Genomic DNA, 22,408 nt, shown 5'->3' on the forward strand with positions numbered 1-22,408 from the left:
CATCTACTCTAATCCAACATAAGAGGGCTACGTGACTTTGGGAAGCCAACATGACCTGATCGTTACGCAACACGTGTTTGGATGTGATCAAATTCCAAGATGTTTTGCCAAAATAATGAGTTCCAGTCAATCGGGACTTAATTGTGGTAACCCACATCACGGCTATTGTTCACTATTGTTTAACTGATGTACTAAAACACAACTGCAGAGATGGTTTGTGTCGCATTATTTGCCGACACCACATTCACATGGCAAGTAAAGCGACAAGAAGAAAGAGAGAGAGAGCCTACTGTTTCGTTTCAGGATTTCGTGGTGAGGCCCAAATCTCTCCAACACTGCAAATAGAAGAAACGACAACAAATTGACGACTCCAACTTGTCCAGTGAATGATATGATATGATATATGTAGATGTGCCCTGCTTAGCAAAGCTTATTAAATCCTACCCCTCCATCTGCTACTTTTACAATCAGTCACTGTTACATTTGTTCACTTCCTGCTTTCCATAATACAGTTTAAGGTTTTTTTTTTGTTTTGTTTTTTAATAACGTACCGTGACCATTTTAAGATTCTCTTACTGGTTTTTAAATGTCTTAACGGCTTTGCCCCTTCTTATTTATCTGATCTGCGTTTAACATATCAACCCCCGCGGACCCTGCGGTCCTCCGGCACTGGTCTTTTAGCGAAACCAAACCCCAGAACAAAAACCCACGGTGAGGCAGCATTTAGCCACTATGGTCCCCACCTGTGGAACAGCCTGCCGGAGAGCCTCAGGACTGCGGAGACTGTTGATATTTTTAAAAGAAGATTAAAGACGCACCTTTTTAATCAGGCTTTTAACTAATATTGTTAAGCTTTTATTATGTTTTCATCCTTTTAGTCCGATTTTATGTTCTTATTCTTCAGCTTTTAACTCCAGTGTTTTGTTTTTATCTTTTTAGTCATATTTTCTGCTCTTGGTCTTCAGTTTTTTAACTCCAGTGTTATGTTTTATCTTTTAGTCCTATTTTATGCTCTTAGTCTTTAGCTTCTAACTCCAGTGTTTCTTCAGGGGGGTCCTCCACACTGGGGGCTGTTTGGGTATGCTGAGGGGGTGCCATCCTTGGGTCCCTTCGACACGGCCGGCTGGGGGGTTCCTCCCTTTAATGTGGGGGTCCGCCCGTCTAACGGAGTCGGGGGGCCCGGGTGCTGGTCCTCCGATGGCACGGCCTGCAGCTCCTCCCAGTGTGGACGGCCCCAAAGGTGGCGTTTCCTTGTTCCTCAGTACCATGCCATGTCTCCCTACTGTGTGTGATTGTGTGCTTGCGTGTGTGTGTGTGCGTGTGTGGGTCTAGTATGGAGGGTGGGAAGGAGGGGCTTTCTTTTTGCTTCATTGTTTTCCTTTTTAATTGTGGAAATTGTTTTAATTCTGGAAAGCACTTTGTGTTGCATCTCCTTGCAGGCTAGCATAACGTAGTCCTAGCATATAAGTGTTTCAAATGTAGTTCTTCCCTGAGATCATATTTCTCCTCTCTTGTAGAGAAGTACTGGATGACATTTTTAGCTAATTGGTTGTTTTTAGCCTAGCTGAAGATGAACTATATCAGCAAGTTGAAGTATTTGTGATTTTAGAAATAAGGAGTTAGTACAGTAAACCTCGGATATATCGGATTCAATTGTTCCCACTGGTTTTGTCCGATATAAGCGAAATCCGTTATATGCGTATACCGGAAAATGTCCGTTTTACGCATATATCGGATTTATATATCGGTATATGCGTAAATGGGATTTTATCCGTTCTAAAAAGGCACTTCCTTGACTATGTTTCCAATGTACCTGGACTGGGCAATGAAAAGAGACGTAAGGTAATGAGAATTTAACTTTATTGGACTCTGAGCATAACAAATTGTTAATTAAGCTAGGCCCTGTTACGCCCGTCAGGCCTACGTTATTTCCAATAGTGAGGTTAAGATCTCATTCGCTGCTGTGCTAGTATTATTGACGTCACTCACTTTTATATTTGTCCTAAATCTGGAGCCAGGAGAAAAGATAATAGCCAGTGACATCAACAAGATTAGCATAACGATGCGGCCATCCGATATATGCAAGGGAAATTTCATGGAAATGCATTGGAACGGGACTGGAGATTTTGTCCGAAATAGGCGAAATCCGTTATAAAAAATCCGATATATGCAATGAATTTTTATTGGAAATGCATTACAGAAAAATCGGTTCTTTTTTATCTGTCTGTTGTGAGCGAATTTCCGATATATCCGAGGTTTACTGTAGTATGTTCTCTGTAGGCGGCATGATGAATTATCCTTACTGGCCTTTTTTGCAGTACATTTAGCGAGTGAAGATTGCTTTTATAGTTATTAGCCCATATTTCCACACAATAAGTAAGATATGGTAGAACCGGAGAGCAATAAAGAGTGTGGAGTGATTTTTGATTGAGAATTTTGCTTTGTTCAATACTGAAATATTTCTCGCCACCTTATGTTGAATATTTGTAATATGAGGTTTCCAGCTCATATTTTCATCTATTGTGATCCCCAGAAATGTATTTTCTGTTCTTTCTGCTGCTACCAAACAGCATGATTTTAGTTTTACTTAGGTTCAAGGACAATCTATTATCATCAAAGCCGATATTAAGTATGTATCTCAATTCTGGACACCAACCTGTGTTGAAACTTAACTGGCTGAGGTCATTCAACGCCGAGGCAGGCACATCCATCACCTGATGGGAGGGGAGACTCTTTCAAGATGATAAAGTTTTTTTTTAATTCTAAAAGCATTACCCGAAGAATGGTCTGCTTCCATCCCCTTTCCTTCTCTTCCGTCACCACCAGCGACTCCAGGAACTGGAGGTCTGGAGCTTCTTGCCAGGCAAACGGTAATCGCCAGGGATTCAGATAGAACTAAGGAAAGAATGTTGATACTTTATTCATCTCCAAGAGAAATTGACAATACATGAGGAAGAGATGACTTGAAATTATAAGGTGGTGGTGGGGAAGGAATGATCCGCTTACTGCTACTTTTCCCAGGAAAAAAAAATGAAAGGATGCAAGGGCCGCTGGTAGATACACTAACAAGAAACTGCATCTCATCTTTGTCACATAAGCAAATAAGACTTTTTACCATCAATTTTCTCGTAATCACTTTTACCAAAACTATTTTTCCAAACCCTTTTATTTAGTTTTGGTTGTTCCTCAAAATGCATATTTTTTTTAATTTGAACTTGATGCCTTTAAAATTATATTATTTTTCCTCACATTTTCACAATTGGACGCTTGGAAAATCACAACTTTTATCTCATTACAACTTTTTTTTTTCTTTGACAGCGTTCTGCTGTGTTTCCAACTACTTCAACGTCGACGGCGCGGCGGTCGAGTGGTTAGCACGCAGACCTCACAGCTACGAGACTAGGGTTCAATTCCACCCTAGGCCGTCTCGGTGTGGAGTTTGCATGTTCTCCCCGTGCATGCGTGGGTTTTCTCCGGGTACTCCGGTTTCCTCCCACATTCCAAAAACATGCTAGGTTAATTAGCCACTCCAAATTGTCCATAGGTATGAATGTGAGTGTGAATGGTTGTTTGTCTATATGTGCCCTGTGATTGGCTGGCCACCAGTCCAGGGTGTACCCCCGTGAGGGATAGCGGTAGAAAATGAATGAATGAATGAACTACTTCAACATTGTTTCCTAATTATGACTATGTTCCCATAATATTTTCATGTAATGTTAACTTTTCCAATGATTACAACTTTATTTGTTTTGTGTCGCATAATTTACAGCTTTAACATATTTCAACTCTATGCTACAAAAATATTTCCTCTAATATTTCCTCTAAGTTTCTTGTTAGAGTACACCTTTTATTGTAAAATTACTGCCGATTTGTCAGTTTTTGCCATTTTATGTTTCTTGTTAAATTATATTTTTAGCATGTACCGCATGCCAATAACAAAACAAAACAGACGTAGCCGTAAAAAAAAAAAATGGTCCCCTCCCTTAACAGAAGCCTACAAATCTCACCAGTGTTTGTACGAGGTGTTTTGGTGAGTGCAAGTGGTCTTGAAGCAGCGCCTTGGGGAAAGCATCTTCGCAAGCGAAGCAGACACAAACGACCGTGGTCGTCTTTGCGTCCGTGATGTTACACATCACCAGCAGGGAAATGCCTGGGGGGAAAAAAAAACACACATACGTACAATCGGCATGTGGGGCCAAAATGGCCAATGAAACCAAAGCGCTGCTTTGACTTGTGAGGTCACCTGGAGCCAAGCTGCCATGGAGTTCCTGGAGTAGATCCTGAACTTGTTTCTGACCTAAAAGATGACACAAGAAGCATCAAACGTCATACGTGGGCTGAGCAGAATGTTAAATACTTCAAAGTCGAGTGTGGAAGAACCTTCTGAGATGTCTGCACTTTCAGCTGTGGCCTTGTGGTTGCTGGTGTTATTACCCTGTTCTGTAAAGTAAGGAAGCTAATGTGTCATATTTATTTCAAATGGACATCTGAGGATTATGACACGCGTGTTACCCCGACTCCAGAGTTTCTTCATCTTCGGGAGAAAAAAAAAAAAAAACAGCGTGTGAAAAGTGACATCTTATTATACAAAGACGGATCTTTACTACATTTTTTCCCCTGACGCACCATTTTGTGGGAGTAAGCTCGCACGTGCTGAAAATAATTGTCTTCTTGCTCAAAGGTTCTGGCACAGTTCTGCAAAAGAGACAAATGTGATTTTTTTTTTTAAGTATTGAACATGATGTCCTCAAATGCACCCTTTTCCACTGCACGCTACCGACTCCACTTTGCAATTTTACTTTGCAAAATTATTTTAAAATTTCAATTTTCCAATGAGACCAGGGTTCAATTCCACCCTCGGCCAGCTCTATATGGAGTTTGCATGTTCTCCCCGTGTATGTGTGGGTTTTCTTCAAATATCTCCCCCATTCCAAAAACATGCTAGGTTAATTAGCCACTCCAAATTGTCCATAGGTATGAATGAGAGTGTGAATGGTTGTTTGTCTATATGTGGCCTGTGATTGGCTGGCCACCAGTCCAGGGTGTACCCCGACTCGCGCCGGAAGACTTTGCCTCGGTTGGCAAGCATTATTGCACGTAAAATCGGGACTGTGCTGTATCAGTCTTTGGAATACAGTCACCCAAGGAAGCACCTCAAATGCTACTGCTAAAATAGCCCACCATGGGGCCAAGAAAATTAAATCAAGAGGATGGAAAAAAAATACATCTTGGCAAAAGTACAAAGACGGCATTCCTGCTCCGAATTGATCAATTTCATTCATACTTATTACATTCTAATTATTCTCTATAAAAAGGATGGGTTTACAGTGGCACCTTAGTTAGCATGAGCTAAATAAGAAAGCTTTCTAGATCTTCCAGAATCTACTTCTGCTGTATTTCTTTGGATTTCGTTCTTCCTGCGAAAACGACCTGTTTTAATTTATTCCACCAAAGGCCTTTCTTCTTCTCTTTGTGTCCTGGTTAGCATAGCACCTGGTTATCCCGACCTCAGAGGACCCAAAATGGCGGCAGTCATGTGCAAAAATGTACTAATACTACTTACTAATTTAATGTTTGCTTTCAAAAAAACGAGCGTAGAACATAATTGCAAACAATATACATATTTAGGCATTGACCTGTTAACATTTTTATGAGACTGGCAGCTGATTTGTGGTTATGGCTGCCATTTTGTTCGGAATCAAATAGGATACCAACAAGGACATTTTTGCAATTAACAAGAACAAAGCTGAATTAACGCGTTGTATTAACATGACAAGTTGCGCACCATGTTGTATGCTAATCAGAGAATGCGTGCAAACATAGGCAAAGATGTAACTAAAAACGTAAATATTAAAAGGAAGAACATGCTAACCGGAGCTGATGCTCACTGAGGTTCCACCGTGCATTACTTCCCGTGGGAAAAGTTTCACAGTGTTTCTCAGTCCATATGAAACAAATTAAAAACAAAAATAGATTTAAGTGATGTAAACCACTGCCGTTCCTTCGTGGTAACGTGCCGCATTAGCCGCAGTCTCCTCTTGGATAAACTTGGTCTCCTTGCAGTGATCAACACAATAGGAAGTAAATGCAGGAGACCCTCGTTCTTCTTCATTGTTTGTCGAGTGACAGAGCGCTCAGAACCCTGAGGCGAGTGGAGCTAGTGCCGTGCAGTGGACAAGTGCTCCAACATTGAGCTTCTTACCTGACAACGTATTTTGTACGTCGGAGCAGACGTATCTGATAAAAGGAAACAAAACCACAATTGATACATGCATGCAATCAAGTGTATTACAGTCACAATGAAGAAATTAAACTGATTCAAATCCAGCCATCCATTTTCCTCCGCTTATCCGGGTCAGCAGTCCCAGACTTCCCGGTCCCCGGCCACCTCCTGCAGCTCCACCGGGAGGACACCAAGGCGTTCCCAGGCCAGCTGTGAGACACAGTCCCTCCAGCGTGTCCTAGGTCTGCCTAGGCCTTTTCCCGGACTGGGCATGCCCGGAACACCTCACCAGGGAGGCATCCAGGGGGCATCCAGATGCCCAAGCCACCACAACTGACTCCTCTCGACGTGAGGGAGAAGCGGCTCTACTCTGAGCCTCTCCCGGATAACTGAGCTCCTCACCCTATCTCTTAGGGTGAGTCCAGCTACCCTACGGAGGAAACTCTTTTTAGTCACCTGTATCCGCGATTTTATTCTTTCGGTCATGACCCAGAGCTAATGACCACAGGTGAGGGTGGGAACATAGATCGACGGGTAAATTAAGAGCTTTGCCTTCAGGCTCAGCTCTCTTTTCTCCACGACTGCCCGGTACAGTGACCGAATTACTGCACCGATCCGTCTGTCGACCTCAAGCTCCCACCTTCGCTCACTCGTGAACAAGACCCTGAGACACTTAAACTCCTCCACCTGGGGCAGGACCTCATTCCCAACCCAGAGGGAGCACTCCACCCTTTTCCGATTCTGATTTGGAGGTACTGAGTCTCATCCCAGAAGCTTCACACTCGGATGCAAACCGTCCCAGTAAACGCTGAAGGCCGCAGCCCGAAGACGCCATAAGCACCACATCATCTGCAAAGAGCACAGATAAGATTCTAAGGCCCCCGAACCGGACTCCCTCAACACCTTGGCTGCGCCTAGAAATTCTGTCCATGAAAATTGTGAACAGAATCGGTGACAAAGGGCAGCCTTGGCGGAGGCCAACATTCACCAGAAACAGGTTGGACTTACTACTGGTAATGCGAACCAGGCTCCTGCCCCGTTTGTACAAGGACTGGATGGCACGTAGTAGCGCACCACCAATCCCGTACTCCCGGAGCACCCCCGAAAGGACGCGGCGAGGGACACGGTCGAATGCCTTTTCCAGGTCCACAAAACACATGTAGACCGGTTGGGCAAACTCCCATACACCCTAGTGAGGGTGTAGAGCTGGTCCAGTGTTCTGCGACCAGTATGAAAACTGAATTGGACCTCTTGTAGCAAAGGTTCGACTAACGGTCGTACCCTTCTCTACAGCACCCTGGAATAGACTTTCCCAGGGAGGCTGAGGAGTTTGATCCCCATATAGTTGGAACACACCCTCCGGTGAACCTTCTTAAAAGAGGGGGACCACCACCCCGGTCTGCCAATCCAAAATGTACTTTTCCAGACTTCCACACAATGTTGAAGAGACGTGCCAGCCAAGAGAGTCCCTCAACAGGACACATAATCGCTTTCAGGTACATACAGTTACGGAACTCTCCCACACATCCACGATTTTGACTAAGTACAGATAACGGGAGGACACGGCGTCTGCGGCCTGTTGATAACGGCCGGCTCCACCCCAGAGCTCCGTGTAATCTGACGGGTCTGAGAGTAAACCGTATAACTGACAAGTTCGTTGTCATCTCTTGCCTCCAACACGACACCCATCACTGACCTAAAGAACAGGAAGTCAAATTCCAACAGCACTGCTTCCCTTTTCTGAGGCGCCGGACAGTTTGCCACAACCTCTTCATGCTCCATGGCCTCACCGAATTCCTCCCACACCCATAGTTTTTGCTTCGACAACCGCCGAAGCCGCGTGCCGTTTGGCCTGACGGTATCTGTCAGCTGCTTCAGGAGTCCCACAAGCCATCCATGCCCGATAGGACTTCATCATTGGGTTCCCGGTATCCCACATCCAGGTGCGGTTTCTCATCTTTGTCGTCATCATAACAATCATGATGATTAAAATTTAATTTCTAAATTACATTGTGCACCAATCTCAAATAGCATCTCAGATTGTCACCATCTTGCACCTTGATTGGCAGCTGAAGGTGGGAAGATTCATGCAGCCTGGAACTCCCAATAGTTTGAGCATTCCATTACCGTTACCCACACAATTCAGACAATTGGCCCTGAGTATCAGAGACATCTCAGTACAAAAACTAGTTGTGGTCAAACTAGTTGTGGTCTGAACAGGTCTAATTTATGTCATAACAGATAGATGGCTGGGCTAGCCAGATGAAGAGTCAAACATCATTCAGCAAAATCATGCAGATGTTCAGTGATGAGTATGGTCATACCCAGTGGGGCCACAGGTTCCACGCAGGTTTTCAAGCTATCACCATCATTTTCCAATGGGATGATGTTCAAAGCTACAATTAAAAAAAAAAAAAATCAGTCAAGATACTTAAGAGAAATGCTACACAGGTTGGTTTATTGAAAATAAAATGCACCCACCGGCTTTGTAACAGGAGTTACTGACTGATGCAAAAACATCAGGCTCCACACTCAGTTGCTGAAAGACATTTATCACATTAAAACAAGAAAAAAAAAAAAGCAAGACAGCTGGAATTAATACTGTACACCAAGCTCAAGTGTCAACCTTAATGTTTGCGTGCGCAGCTCTGTGATCCTTCGCCGCTTTCTTTGCCAAACTGAGCATCTTAGACATGAAGTCAGACGAGGAACACTGCTCGGGCAGCAGGGTGGAGGGGGAAGTGGCTTTCTGCACAAACAATATCATGACCTCAGATTCTCTGCAGCGCTGCACTGCAAGACAACTTGTGTAAAAACGCGGGAATTGACAAGTTCTTCAAAAGCACATCGAGCACCATTTCCAATAAACGGCATGGTTTTACTGCCACATCCTGCAGCTGCAGTGAGGATGTCAACGTGACCCGAGTGTTGTGCAACGTACCTTTTCAAGTGTTGATTTGCAGCCCCTTACATAAGATCTGGGCCTGCCAAATAGTCCTCAATTCCCGGAAAAAGGAGCAACTTTTCTGGGAATACCATCTCGTTTGTTATAAAGGGTGTGCAAAGTTTAGTGCCACTTTGATACTGTAAGTTGTGTGTATATGTCAGGTTTGTACTACAGCAAAGAAAGTCTATGGTGCTAATCTCTGGGGACTTTAATCATGTAACTGTGGACAAAACACTGACTACTTTTCAGTAGTACTTTTCAGTATGTGGACTGTATAACCAGGGGGAATAAGACCTTAGATCTGACGTATGCAAACGTCAAGGATGCATACAGCGCCACCCCACCCTACCTGCACTGGGGAAAGCAGATCACAATCTGGTGCTGCTTAAACCTTAAACGACACACCAAGAGTGAGGAGACTGCCAACGTCCACACGCTCACTCAGGAAGTGGTCTCGTGAAGCTGAGCAGGCCCTGAAAGACTGTTTTGAAACTACAGACTGGGACGTGCTGCAGGGGTCTCACAATGAGAACATGGAGGAGATGGTTGACTCCACCACGGACTATATAAACCTCTGTATGGACATTGTTGTTCCAGTAAGAACTGTACGCTGCTTTGCAAACAACAAGCCCTGGATCACCAGTGACATCAAAGGCCTTCTGAACCAGAAGAAGAAGGCCTTCAAGGATCGTGACACAGGAGCTCAAGCGGATACAGAAGGAACTCACAGAGTCCGGCTCAGAGAGGCAAAAGGAGCAGTATGGAAGGAAACAGAAGTGAACAACAGAAGTGTGGGAGGGAATAAGGACCATCACCGGCTGCAACTCCAAGAGAAGCGCCCCCCCATTGAGGGGGATGCGGAAAGGGCAAACCAGTTTGATCACTCCATCCCATTCACACGGGAGCCCTACTCACAAAGTAACATTGGAGGTGGTCAAAGCTCAGGACGTGTTTGATGACAGCGTGGGCGGCCAGCGTCTGTTCACAGAGGGTGCATAGGTAATGCGTCCTCTCAGTCTCCTTACACGTGCATTCAACAAGGTGCCGCATGCCTACAAGACAGAGGTTAGTAGAGGTTGGACGCTTTTCAAAGTTCAAAGACCAAACCCCCAAAGATACATGAATACGTCTTTTACGTTTTTTTGCACAGGAGGCACAAAGAGGTGAGAGGGTTTAACTCAGCCAAGTACAATCTCAATCAAATGAATGCTTCTCATTGCCGTTAAATTGCCAGGGCCCACTGGACTGCGCATCAGAGGCCACAATGCGCGTTCCCATGTAGACCACCTCTGTTACAGACAGTCCCATTAAACACAGCAGCAGGCTAATCCAAGCACTGTGCTTGTGATCCACCTGCATTTATGCTTTGTCGTCACCTTATAGGAGAACCTTTGATTGTATATCCTCGGGATCTCCTCCTTGCATGGACTCCCAGCTTTTCAGATCACACTAAGAATAAACGGCTAAATGGCTTGTCTCCCCCAAACAAGTGAAAACTGACACAATAGCGGCATTCATCGCTCATCTGTGTGGCGTCATCTGCTTGCGTCTCCACCACCAGAGTAAACCGTTTGATCCAGGTTTGCACATTTTGAATTTCATCCTGAATTCTGTTTTAACTCATCCAGAGTAGAGTTGTTGTAAAAGTTGTAAAAACATTAGGACCCTCTGAACAGGAGTTTTTATAAAACATTTTTATGGCTAACACACACCATTGCCCGTTCCACTGATCCATAGTTACGAAAAATTGCATAGTTTTTACTTGCTCAAGGTCACCCTGTCGCAGTGCTACCACAGGCTCATGTCTGCCAATACACACTTCAAAAATTCACATCTTTTGGGTCACCCTGTACTTCCTAATATAAGCCATTTTTATCTGGTTTGCAGCCGATGTTCGGGCTTTCAATTCCTAAGGGAGACTCCCGCCAAACTACGGATACAATCTTAAAACGTTCTTCAAGAAAAATCCATAGAATGTATCTGCTTGATTGGGGAATCAGCGTACTTGTTCATAATACAGTTCAAATTTCAAGAAGCAACAATTAGAAATGATACTCACCAAGAAGTGGATACTTTCTTTGGGCATCTGCTTGGTACTCTCGTATAGTCACCCTCTTTTGCCCAGGGTCTACCAACACGAGGCAAAAATAAAAAATACATGAATGTTGATTCAGGTCAAGATTCTAATCCATTTCCCTCACTGAGTCCTACAGAACGTAACCCATTTGCCTCAGAGAATGCAATGACTGCAGTGCAATGCGGGTTGAAGGCACCAGAGCAGCATCCTCGTTGAAGTGAAGGATATGAAACACTGTTGAAAATGAGGTGTGGACTGAAGTGAAGGTCTACCTTCCAGCAGCTTGGGAAGACTGTCATATTCACTGAGAGAGTGCATCACTGGTGAGAGGAAGGAGACTGTGTTACATCACGGCCCAGTAAGAGCTCATTCCTGCTTGGTGAGACGGGAGAATCGTGTACCTTGAGAGTAGCTATACGTTTTGTACAATGCAAACAGCTTTTCAGGCAAATTCAACATCTGAACAGGAAGAGGGGGGAAAAAAAAAAGTCATCAGTGCTAGTTTGAACATCTCACATGAACATTCCTTTTCATTTGGCTTTGTTACGTGGTGCATTCAACCTCATTATTTGTCATATTTGTGCATCCAGATACACACCTGGATCTGTCCTGACAGATTTGTCATTTTCCGCCTAACTAGATTGACCCTTAAGTCTTTGCCGGGCATCCAGGAGAATCCAAGCATATTTGGATCTGTGTAGTTCTGCACAGACACACACAACAAACCATATACATGGAATCCGATACGACAAAAAGTTGTCCAAGTTGATTTGTTACGCCCAGGAACTCACACAGTAGTTGACTTTATGGCAAACGGAGGTAAGGTGAGATACTATCCGAGTGTCCGGCAACATTTCTTCACAGATGTGGCACAGGTAAAAAATGCGGTTCGCTCCGGGATTAAAACAGACAGTCAGCAGTTGAAGACCTAGGAGAACGCATAACCAAAATGATCACATACTACAGTATTAATTGGCCCTGTACCCTAAAAAAAACGTCCATGAATGATACGGGAAAAGGCTGAAATGATACTTGTCAAAGCCCTAGGGAAGTGATACTGATAAAATATAGAGTTTAACCATGTCCAATATCAGCCCCCGTAGCTGTCCACTCAGAGCGCGCTGCTCTGGTATCATGCCCGTGAAACAACCAATCAGAGAACAGCACACAAGCGTGAACACACAGCGTTTGTTTTGCTGCCCAAACTTGATTAATGGAACTTTAATTGTCAGACATTGATAAGATAAAACTGTTGATAAAATATTATTGTTGAAATATTTTTGCAATTATTGTGTTTACACTGTTTAGATATAATACATGTAATAAACTGAAAATTTTCTGGAAACAAAATGGTCTTTTGATATATAAGTAGTATGTGATTATAAGATCATCACATGGTTTGTCTGGTATCAGGCCCAGTATCATGCCCCTCGACCTTCGGTCTCGGTCATCTGATACTGACACTTGGGGCATGATACCTGGCCTGATACCAGACAAACCATGTGATAACCTATAAGTATCGTCATTCAGATATAGCACTATAAAAGCAGCTGTCCACCTCCCCCCTCCTTACAAGAGTGTAGTCCCCCGCAAAGCAAACATGAAATGGTTCAAATCAGTATGTATGCTGTCCTGCTCCAATCCAGCCTAAAACAGTGGTATAAAAAATGAAATGACTGGTGCCATTCCATTTTTCAGAACCCTCAAGTTGGGCTACAGACTACGTGGTTATTTGACCTTTTGCCATATTTGGTGGATGATATGGGACATCACTTGACAACCTGGAGACTTTTGATAAAACATTCTGCTGCGGTATCAGAGTGCGGCTTGAGGGTTTCACGCTTTCGTTCTGTTCACATGAACAGACATGACCTTGGGATCTTTGACCGCTGTGGTCGCCAAAGAAACACACGGTGTAACCGTCTTCTATCTTGTCCGTTGTCTCGTGTTTAGTCTTGCCTGTATGAGAGCTGCGCCTTCCATGATGTCACTTAGGGTAACGCTCCTTGTCCAAGATGAGTCAATACATACAATTATGTCTTTTTCACTCATTTAACGTTCGCTTAAAAAACAACAACAAAGAACATAATTACAAACAATATAGAACATATTTAAGCCAAGTTGAAGGATCATGTCATCAACCCTTAAAGTCTGAGCATGTTTTGTTTGTGGTCATTTTGTAATCCACTTTTTAATGTTTGCGTCAGCATTTGTTGATGAGCCGTTCCTGCAAATGCTAAGTGGCTGCAGATGGAACAGCTAGTAAATATGACTGATTCTGGAAAGAGGTTTGTGAAATTCGCAACTATTTGATCAAATTCGATGCTAAATTTTCATATTTTCATTTAATCATAAAAGGTGTGGAGGCGTTAAGTTAGATGCAACATGTGCAGTGTCCTAATGTTGACAGCGTTACTGACTCAACTGCTTTATATTTAGCAGTCTTCTGCTTCCTTGTGTTGATTTTTATTTATGTTCATGTAGTATTTCCTGTGTCCATCAATGCTCTTATTTCATATATCGGCTTTCTTCAGTTTCATACCAACAAAAAGCACAGTTACACACCCTTTTGTGAACTGCATCCAATTTAAAATGAAAGGTCTTCCATAGTTTTCCTATGTTGTTCTCCAAGTTCTCCAAATAGTGGTTAGCATTCTGGACTTCGGAGCAAACGCCCCAGGTTTGAATCTCCGCGAGTAAGCATCATTGGTATTCGGCAGTAAGGCATTCCGGAATATAAAGTCCTCAAGCCAAAATCAGTATGCATATCTGTGGCAATTCCGTAATCAGGAAAAAGGCGAAAGAAAGAAACAAAACTCCAAATGACAAATACCATCCAATCTTGGCTGACTGAATTAGTGATGGTTTTGCGGGAACTCCACACAGTCATCTTCAATAGACTTTACAAACCTAGGAAGGGTTGTAGACTGTTCTGTCGGGTGACTCCATCTATAATGACAATGTTGGGAAGATAGCCTGTTCAGAAAGAAAAATATAGTCATGACTTCAGTATCTGTCAACCTGATAAAGTACCCCAACAGGTCACTCTTGGAGTTGGTCCTTGATTCCTGCAAGGCTTCAGTCCTCAAGAAAAAAAGCCAGATTGGCCCTGACTGAATCTTGTCTGTTCCTCAACTGCAATTCTCCAAGTTCTGCTAAGCTCTACCATCTTCAACCTCTGCAACTTTGTAGTCTGAACATCTCAGAGAACTTTTTGAGAACAAAAAGAGATGACTTACTGTAACAGTCAGGTGATTCTAGATTTGTAAAAAAAAAAAAAGTACAAAAAAGGTAAGTGGTTACAAGCATGCACAAAGATGACCCCAAGTGCCCAAAAAACAAAACTGGTGATAATACCTGTCTGGAATACTTCATTCATTTTCTGTAATAATAAAGGGACACGTTCAGACACGGTTTCAGAGTTTTACAGCTTGACTCAACAGGGAAGGCAAACTAAACCACTGGGAACAATGTCAAATTTCCAAGACCCACCTGTCGATGACTGATTGACCTGATATGGCTCTTGAAATCCTGGAACTTTCTGTATTTGGAGCGGCAGACCTAAAAAGTGAACAGGCCGATTTGTCATGAGGGAACAACATCTTTGGCTTTGGGTAGTTACATGACTTGAAAGGCGGTGCCTTTTTCACACTAAAAGCGACAGTAAAAATCACAAAAAAAAGTCATCAAAAAGCAAAGCACACCTCAAATAGGGCAAGAAAGGTTGCTACGGCTCTTCGGCAACCTAAGTCAATGGTCGTTTCTTCCACCAAGTGGAAGTGTTTGTCTTGGAATGCTGTGTTTTCATCACTCCACAGCCCTCAAGCCACTGCGTTTGTGGCATGTGATCAGAAAAGGCTTCTTCCGCATGACTCTCCCAAAATAGCTGAAGGATACACGGTGACGCCATCTGCACCAAGATCATGTTGGAGGTCTTTGGAGCTGGTCTGTGGGTTGACTTTGACTGTTGTCACCATCCTTGGCCTCTGCTTATGTGAATTTTTTCTTGGCCTGCAACTCCAGGCCTTAACTAGAACTGTGCCTGCGGTCTTCCATTTTCTCGCTATGTTTGTTCCTCAGAGTGGAACCCGACAGCTGAAAAATCTCTCAGCTAGCTTTTGTGTCCTATGAGAAATGGGTCGCTACCAACCCTCTCAGTCTCATCCCCAAATGAACAACAAACATGCCAGAACAGCATCCAGATAAAAGTCAAAAATAAAAGGTCGTCACATCCACTGCTAGACGGAAAATCCTTATCCCAACAGGTGAGACTCATGATTCCGCGGTCAATAAATCTTCTTTGGTTTCCTTGCACATGGAGAAAGGAGAGAAGGAGCTCCATCTCCGTATGTGTGGCTTCGTCCGATATCCCTAGGCATTTCCCCTCCTCGCTAAATTGAGCCTTACACACATCAACCCATCTTATGCATCTCAATTGAACTGCTGGCCAATTTGGCCATCAAACACGCCGGGATCCCTCTCATCATTGTCGGAGTCAGTCTCCTTGTCTGGTGGCTGTTCAGCAATGATGCAAAAGCTGGGACAACAGTTAAAGCAGATCGGACCCCAAGACCGAGCATCTACAATCCATTCGCATATGGTGGCCTAACTCGCCTGGCGCCGCCTCCATGTTGATGTCATGTCTTTCATCATCAAGCTGCTCGCAACTTCACTTTGTATGGCGTGTTTACGCCAATGTTGGAGTTCTTTTATAGTTTCTCAAATTCAGTTTTATTCTTTCCTAAATTCCTTTTATTTATTTTTTTTACTAGGGATGTTCCAATCAGGATTTGATGTTGCCAAACAGATACCAATAGGGATGCAGTGCAACGGGAGTGGGGCAAAAAGCACTTCATTGAAAACAACAATTCAAGTGAAATAGGCCGTTTATCCGCTGATCAAAAGTTGAAGACCGTCGCTCCAAAAATGACACAAAAAAACCTCTCCAAAGCAGAAAAATAAAGTATCTCCACCGTTCTTGTTAACCACTTCCAAAATAGCTTTGGGCATGCTTGATGCAGGTGTTTCCAGGGGGCTATTGGGAACATTGGTCCAAGTGGTGGAGATGGTTTCACCAAGGGCGTCAACTGTCTGGAACTGATGGACATTTTTAAAAAACTTCCCTTGCCATCCATCTCCAAATATTCTCCATGGGATGTCAATCAGGGGAACATGAGGGATGGTCCAAAAGAGAAGTAGTCGTCCTTGGTCAAGCCAGCATCATGAACTTCAGCGTTGTCCGAGTGAAGAACCCATCTGTTACCACACAGACCAGGGCCATCGGTCATCAGGGATGCCCGGCGCAACCGACCGCCGTTTGACGACCCTGCACCGCCTGAAACTCCACGTTCCACTGAATGAAAAAGCACCCCGGATCATGATGGACCCCCTTCCACTGTGCCAAGTGGGATCTCCTTGTCATGCCAGTAACGTTGGAAGCCATCTGGACCGCCAAGGTTACATTTTTTCCCCTCATCAGAGAAACATTTTTCCACCTTTCAATGTCCCGTGTTTGATGCTCCCTTCCAAAGTCTAAACGGGCAGTTTTATGGCGTTGGAGACCAGGTCTTTGAATTCCTTTGAAAGCCTTTTCCTGCAGATGGCGTCTGATGGTTATTGTGCTGCAGTCGGCACCAGTAAGGGCCTTCATTTGGGTCCAGGACCGCCCCGTGTCTTGGCGGACAGCCCATCGGATCAGTCATTTTTTGGGGTCTACCGCTTGACTTTTTTGTTCCATAATGCTGAGGATCTTTCCAAAAATGTAGAACTGCGTCCAACCTCAGCAGCCAGAGGCCTGGCTAAGGCAACTCCACCATGTTGAAGAAGAGAAAGCTTCTTAGCTTTAGCCATCAGGAGGGCTAAAGCTAAGAATGACAGTTTGGAGCAGATTTTGGCTTTTATAGCCTTTGGTGTTGAACTTTTGATCAGGTGAAAAACAACCTGGCTTACCCCATTTTTTAAATGTTCTAAGTTTGCATATTGTAGCTCTACTTAAAAGCTCATTCGGTTCCCTTTTTTAAGTTTGTTTCCTGCCAGGTGGCCAGCAAATGTGACATTGGGGGGTGTCCACGCCCACAAAGCCAGTCTTACCGTTTGTCATCAGGATAATTCGAGAATATTGGAAGAGGTGTAATCAAGCACACCAGAACGGCTGTTTGTTTTTATTGCAATCAAATCAAAGCGCAATCTCCAGCCCAGAGATGGCACACAAAATAACAGGACCATCGGTGCAGGACGTCGGCAGCCTTCCTCTGGAATGTCTCAGGAGTGTTGACTGGGGTGCCCTGAAGATTCTCCTCCAGAAACCATTCCATTAGCTGAGAGGTGTTCCTATTCAAATTCAAGTTCCAATTCAAAGGGGGGGGCATCAATTGGCAAAGCAAAATAGGCGTCTATCCACGACCCTTTTGAAACAAGGAAGCACACTTGCTGCTTGCTTTCAGCAGCTGTTTCCTCCTTCCTGTTTCCATCACAGCGACATTTGGTGATTTTATTGTCACATCATGCAACCACACAAGGTTGAAGACATGAGATTACATTCTGATCTTGCTAGCTTGCGCACTATAGCCGACATAAAAAAAAATGATTATGTTATCCTTGTAGTGTCATTTGGCTAAAAGCAATATGCAAAACTTAGCCAAACAATGTCTCGACAAAAAAAAAAAAAACAGCAAAAGATTTCCTAGCCACAAAAAAAAAATCAAAAATTGTTGATCCATAAAAAAATTTCAGGAATTGTTCCATAAAAATCAGTCCAAGTCCAAAAATTTCAAAAAAAATGTCCACGTTCTCCCTGTGCTTGTGTGGGTTTTTTTTCCCCTGTATTCCTCAGTCCTCCCACATCCCTAACACTGGGGATTATGTTCATTACAGATTAAGTAACATTCCTAAGATTTTTTTTTTTTTTTGGGCGGGCTGAAAAAAAAAGTGCGTCCATACTGTGCCGCTTTAGTCCATTTTTGCTTGCAGATGTTAATAAATCACTCAGTGAAAACGATGTGGGGTCACAATGACACAAAAGTGAGGGTCCAAGCATGCAGGAACACTTCCTCTTCCTGTTCATCTTCTAAAACATCCCAAAATTCAAGACCAAGCAGTTGCAATTAAAAAAAAAACAAAAAAAAAAACATCACCACTTTTTAACAGAACCCCAGAGAGGACTTGCGGGGTGAATAATTTTAATGGGTTAAAAAAAAAATTTGCAAGATAACTTCACCTTTTTCTAAGTCTGCTCGTTTCGTGTCCGGCGAGATCTTGCAAATATTGTTCTTTTTTTTTTAACCCATCAAATTATTTGCATCCATGTCCCTTAGGGGGCTCCATAGCTTTTAATGTTTGCTTGCTTTATATGTTTAATTGTTATTTCAGTCGTGGTGTAAGCTGGCATACTTACAGCCGTACATGTTCATCAATATACACAAAAAAAATCATATTTCAAAACAGTAAAATAAGCAGTGATTCTTCCCTCAAGCGTCCAACATACAGCATCATAAACACTAAAGCTTAGTGTTTATGATGCTTCGAAATTAGCATCACAAACCCTTGTGACACCTGTGGACTATTTTCCTAATCACCCAAATACAACATGAAAGGAGTTAATGCTGGCGTTTTTTTGTTTTTTTGTCAAAAATATCCACATAATAACCACACAAACAGTTCATGAAGTCACAAAGCATGTACTCAAATATGTAAGTACATGTCATCTATGCTAACCAACATGGCGAGTGTACTTAGCGTATAGCAGTAGGATAATACACTAGTGTCGTGTAGCGTCTTCCGCGGTTCAGGGAGCACTCACCTGACAGACTAAACTGTCGTTCCAGAAGTTCCGTCCAGAGTACATGTTGGAAAAAAAGCCCCAAAAAATAAAAACACCGCTATAAACTTCAAAAAAAACACACACAACGTCGTCGTTGTTTGGCGTTAGCATCAAAGGAGCAAATCCAACCGTCGGGCTAATTTGGAGGGAAAAGGAACCGCTCAGCTGCACGCGCACAGCAAGTGACATCACTCCGTGCGGGCTCGCCAAGTGCAGGGCCACTCATAAAGGGGGCCGTCCGAGGCCACCCACCCCCTTTTAACACACTCATTGGTCAGAGAAGTCATTAAGGCGGGGAAATGATTGTTGTTCCTTGTTTTTTATCTGATGATTGTGTGTGTGTGTGTGTGTGTGTGTGTGTGTGTCAGCAGAATAACAAACTAATGTTCATTTCTCATTCATCCATCAGTGGTATGGTTCTAGCTAGGGCCACATGGGCAATTGCCCATGGGCAATTGGGGGGGGGGGGGGGGGGGGGGGCTGACCGGGAAAGAAAAATAATCCATTTATTCATGTTCAGCTCCCACCAAATTCTCATCCAGTCAGCACATAACAAACAAGCGCCATCTTCAGGCGGGATCCCGGTGCCCCCAAACGTGATCAAACGTCCACCAAAGTATAGCGAGTATAGTCAATATAGCAAGGGGGGGTCAGATACCAGGACCTTAGCTCTTAGATCAGGTCATCCTGGTGGTTTTACTGTCAAGGTCATACTTGATGTCAGAAGAAGGGGCGGGTGTTTCCAGTACCCGGTCAACTGGGAGGGGTACGTTCCAGAGGATGGTTCCTGGATTTCTCGGTCCGCACCTTGTTATCTGATTTTTACAGACGGTAGCCAGGCAAGCCGCTGGGTGGCATCTGTTAAAGGGGGGGGGGGGGGGGGGTACTGTTACATTCTCCCTTTCTTTCCTCCTGTGTTTTCACCTACTCTGGCAGGAGGCGGTCCCACTGGGCACACCTGGAGTTGATTGCGGACTGGCCAATTAGGCTCACTGCCGCCGCAGTTCCACTTTTGGGTACGTTCTCCCCCCCCTCCTCCCCGAAAGCTGATTGGTCTACCACTCGAGCCTCATGCACAATCTTGGATGTACATATAAAAGGCCGGGCAGGGAAAGGAACGGTGCTTTGGCCCCCCCGCTTACTTGTAGGCATACAGGAACTGCCCGGATGCCTATTTATTCATTCATTCATTCATTCATTTTCTACCGCTTTTTCCTCACGAGGGTCGCGGGGGGTGCTGGAGCCTATCCCAGCTGTCTTCGGGCGAGAGGCGGGGTACACCCCGGACTGGTCGCCAGCCAATCACAGGGCACATATAGACAAACAACCATTCACACTCACATTCATACCTATGGACAATTTGGAGTGGCTAATTAACCTAGCATGTTTTTGGAATGTGGGAGGAAACCGGAGTACCCGGAGAAAACCCACGCATGCACGGGGAGAACATGCATTTTTCTATTTATATTAGGTATTGTTGTCAGGAATAAACAATCTGGTTCTCATTCTATGGTTTGGTTCTTTAAGATTCCCGTATCCTCGATTTGAAACCCACTTAGAATCCTTAAGCGGAGGATTTCAACAATTTCTGTAATTGGGAATTACAAGATGAAGTATTTAAATGTAACCTGTATCTACACTATGTTCTGTTGTTTCTCCATTTTGAAATGTTTCCCTGGTTTTTCTCCTTTGAACAAACATCTCTATATTTTTCATTTTTCTCTTTTTACCAAACATTTGCTTTATTTTTGCAATTTTTTTCTTTTTATCAAACAGTTCTTTGTTTTTTGTTTTTTCCCCCCCCAATTGTTCTGTTTGTATAAACATGAACAGAAAAGGTGTCCAGTGTTTACGTAACATAAAGTTTTTCATTTATAAGTCGCTCTGGAGTATAAGTCACAGGAACGGCCAACCTATGAAAAAAAAAAAAAAAGTGCGACTTATAGTCCGAAAAATACGGTACTTTAAGAATGAAAACTTTATTTACAACTTGAGCAACCACGGCTTGTTGACGGTTGCTTGTGAGATTTTGCAAAATGAAAGACAGAGCTGATCTTTTCCCGCCTTTTATTCCAAATGTTTTTTTTTTTCCACTGCATAGTCTGTGTAAGCCCCCCCCCCCCCCCCCAATGTATAGTCCCACAAACACCCAATACTAGCATCCCCACATCATAAAACACACATGAGGGGGATTAGAGTGAAGATTTTTGGGACTCGGTAATACTTTTTGAATATTCCTGGGCTTTCCGGGACATACCACTGTATGAGGACTGTAGGGGGGTGGCACACACGCTCCTACGCAGGGCAGACAGGCCGCTGCTTAAAAGGGTAAAAATCCTACTTGCCGTGTAAACAAACCATGTGAGCAAGCACTTGTTTGACCTTTTTGCTCTGAAAAAATATGAAGGCAACTTTAAATATTACACTATTAAATATGACATGATGGAATAGTCATAAAATGCAACAAAATTGTAAAAAAAAAAAACAAAAAAAAAACATACAAAGCAGTCACCCTTTCCTCCACGGAATCATCCTTCCATGGATCATCGTGTTGATGCGTGAATCCACAACGCACTTTCATACCACATAAATGAAAGACAAGATATTCGGACATTTTAAAGAACAAAAAAAAAAATTAAAGAACAAAAATAATTATGAAAAAACCTGATAAGTTTTGTTTTGCAGGAAACTCCAAAAACCAAGCAGCGTTTTAGCCAAGTGGAGACAAGTAAAGGTAACATTAAGAGTGTGCGTTTGTTGGCGACATTGAGCTCTAATTTTGTGGCGCACCCCCACGACTCCATCCCAAATATCCAATCACAGAGAAAATTAGCCATTACTAATAATTAACAACTAAAAACAATATAATATAAAGTTATATTAGTAAGATATATTTTTTTACTGTTCATTTTCTGTGTTTAATGTCACTAACAGATGAAGTGTCCACCAGGTGGCGTACGTGGTGCACGACGCGCATTGTGGTGCGCCTCTGTTGCGCAGTCCAGTGCGCCCTGCGCATTTAAAGGCGTTTATTTGATTCGTTAATATTACACTCGGTTGTGTTAAACCCTATCACGCCTTCTCTCGTCCTTCTTTGCCACTTGCGCCGATGGGAGGTACAGGGGGGCGCGGGTGCGCCGTACCGCGCCGCTCAAAAAAATTGAAAAGTGCAGTGGCCACACCCCGTAGACGCAGAACAGATGCGCATGATCTACGAAAATAGAGCTCAATGTGTTGTTTTTCTGTACGCAGAAAAACCTAGCCACATTGAATGCATCATTCTATCTTAGTGGAAAGCAGCAAAGTGTGGACCGTGAAGGAGAATTCGGGATAGCAACAGGG

At 43.5% G+C, this 22,408-nt stretch overlaps 1 protein-coding gene across 11 annotated transcripts in view; it reads right to left on the reverse strand.

Annotated features, from left to right (window-relative positions):
• LOC131101606 (uncharacterized) overlaps positions 1 to 19,276 on the reverse strand; it is a 41,714-nt gene extending 22,438 nt beyond the window's left edge. For 3 of the 11 annotated variants that reach the window (XM_058046894.1, XM_058046902.1, XM_058046892.1), the window contains exons 1-22: positions 19,046 to 19,276; positions 14,740 to 14,808; positions 14,605 to 14,629; positions 14,487 to 14,504; positions 14,158 to 14,223; positions 12,039 to 12,175; positions 11,846 to 11,950; positions 11,649 to 11,706; positions 11,520 to 11,567; positions 11,230 to 11,298; positions 10,086 to 10,222; positions 8,850 to 8,972; positions 8,705 to 8,762; positions 8,548 to 8,619; positions 6,203 to 6,237; positions 4,627 to 4,695; positions 4,513 to 4,534; positions 4,381 to 4,440; positions 4,008 to 4,297; positions 2,776 to 2,895; positions 2,657 to 2,714; positions 291 to 335 (exon numbers count right to left, since the gene is read on the reverse strand). In XM_058046894.1, the coding sequence (XP_057902877.1) occupies positions 291 to 335; positions 2,657 to 2,714; positions 2,776 to 2,895; positions 4,008 to 4,297; positions 4,381 to 4,440; positions 4,513 to 4,534; positions 4,627 to 4,695; positions 6,203 to 6,237; positions 8,548 to 8,619; positions 8,705 to 8,762; positions 8,850 to 8,972; positions 10,086 to 10,222; positions 11,230 to 11,298; positions 11,520 to 11,567; positions 11,649 to 11,706; positions 11,846 to 11,950; positions 12,039 to 12,175; positions 14,158 to 14,223; positions 14,487 to 14,504; positions 14,605 to 14,629; positions 14,740 to 14,808; positions 19,046 to 19,255 (1,894 nt within the window). In that variant the 5' untranslated portion in view covers positions 19,256 to 19,276. The other 8 variants (XM_058046896.1, XM_058046895.1, XM_058046893.1 and 5 more) reach the window with 8 other exon arrangements.
• Between the last annotated feature and the right edge of the window lie 3,132 nt (positions 19,277 to 22,408).

This window comes from Doryrhamphus excisus, chromosome 14, assembly GCF_030265055.1.
Source record: "Doryrhamphus excisus isolate RoL2022-K1 chromosome 14, RoL_Dexc_1.0, whole genome shotgun sequence".
Taxonomy (NCBI): Eukaryota; Metazoa; Chordata; class Actinopteri; order Syngnathiformes; family Syngnathidae; genus Doryrhamphus; species Doryrhamphus excisus.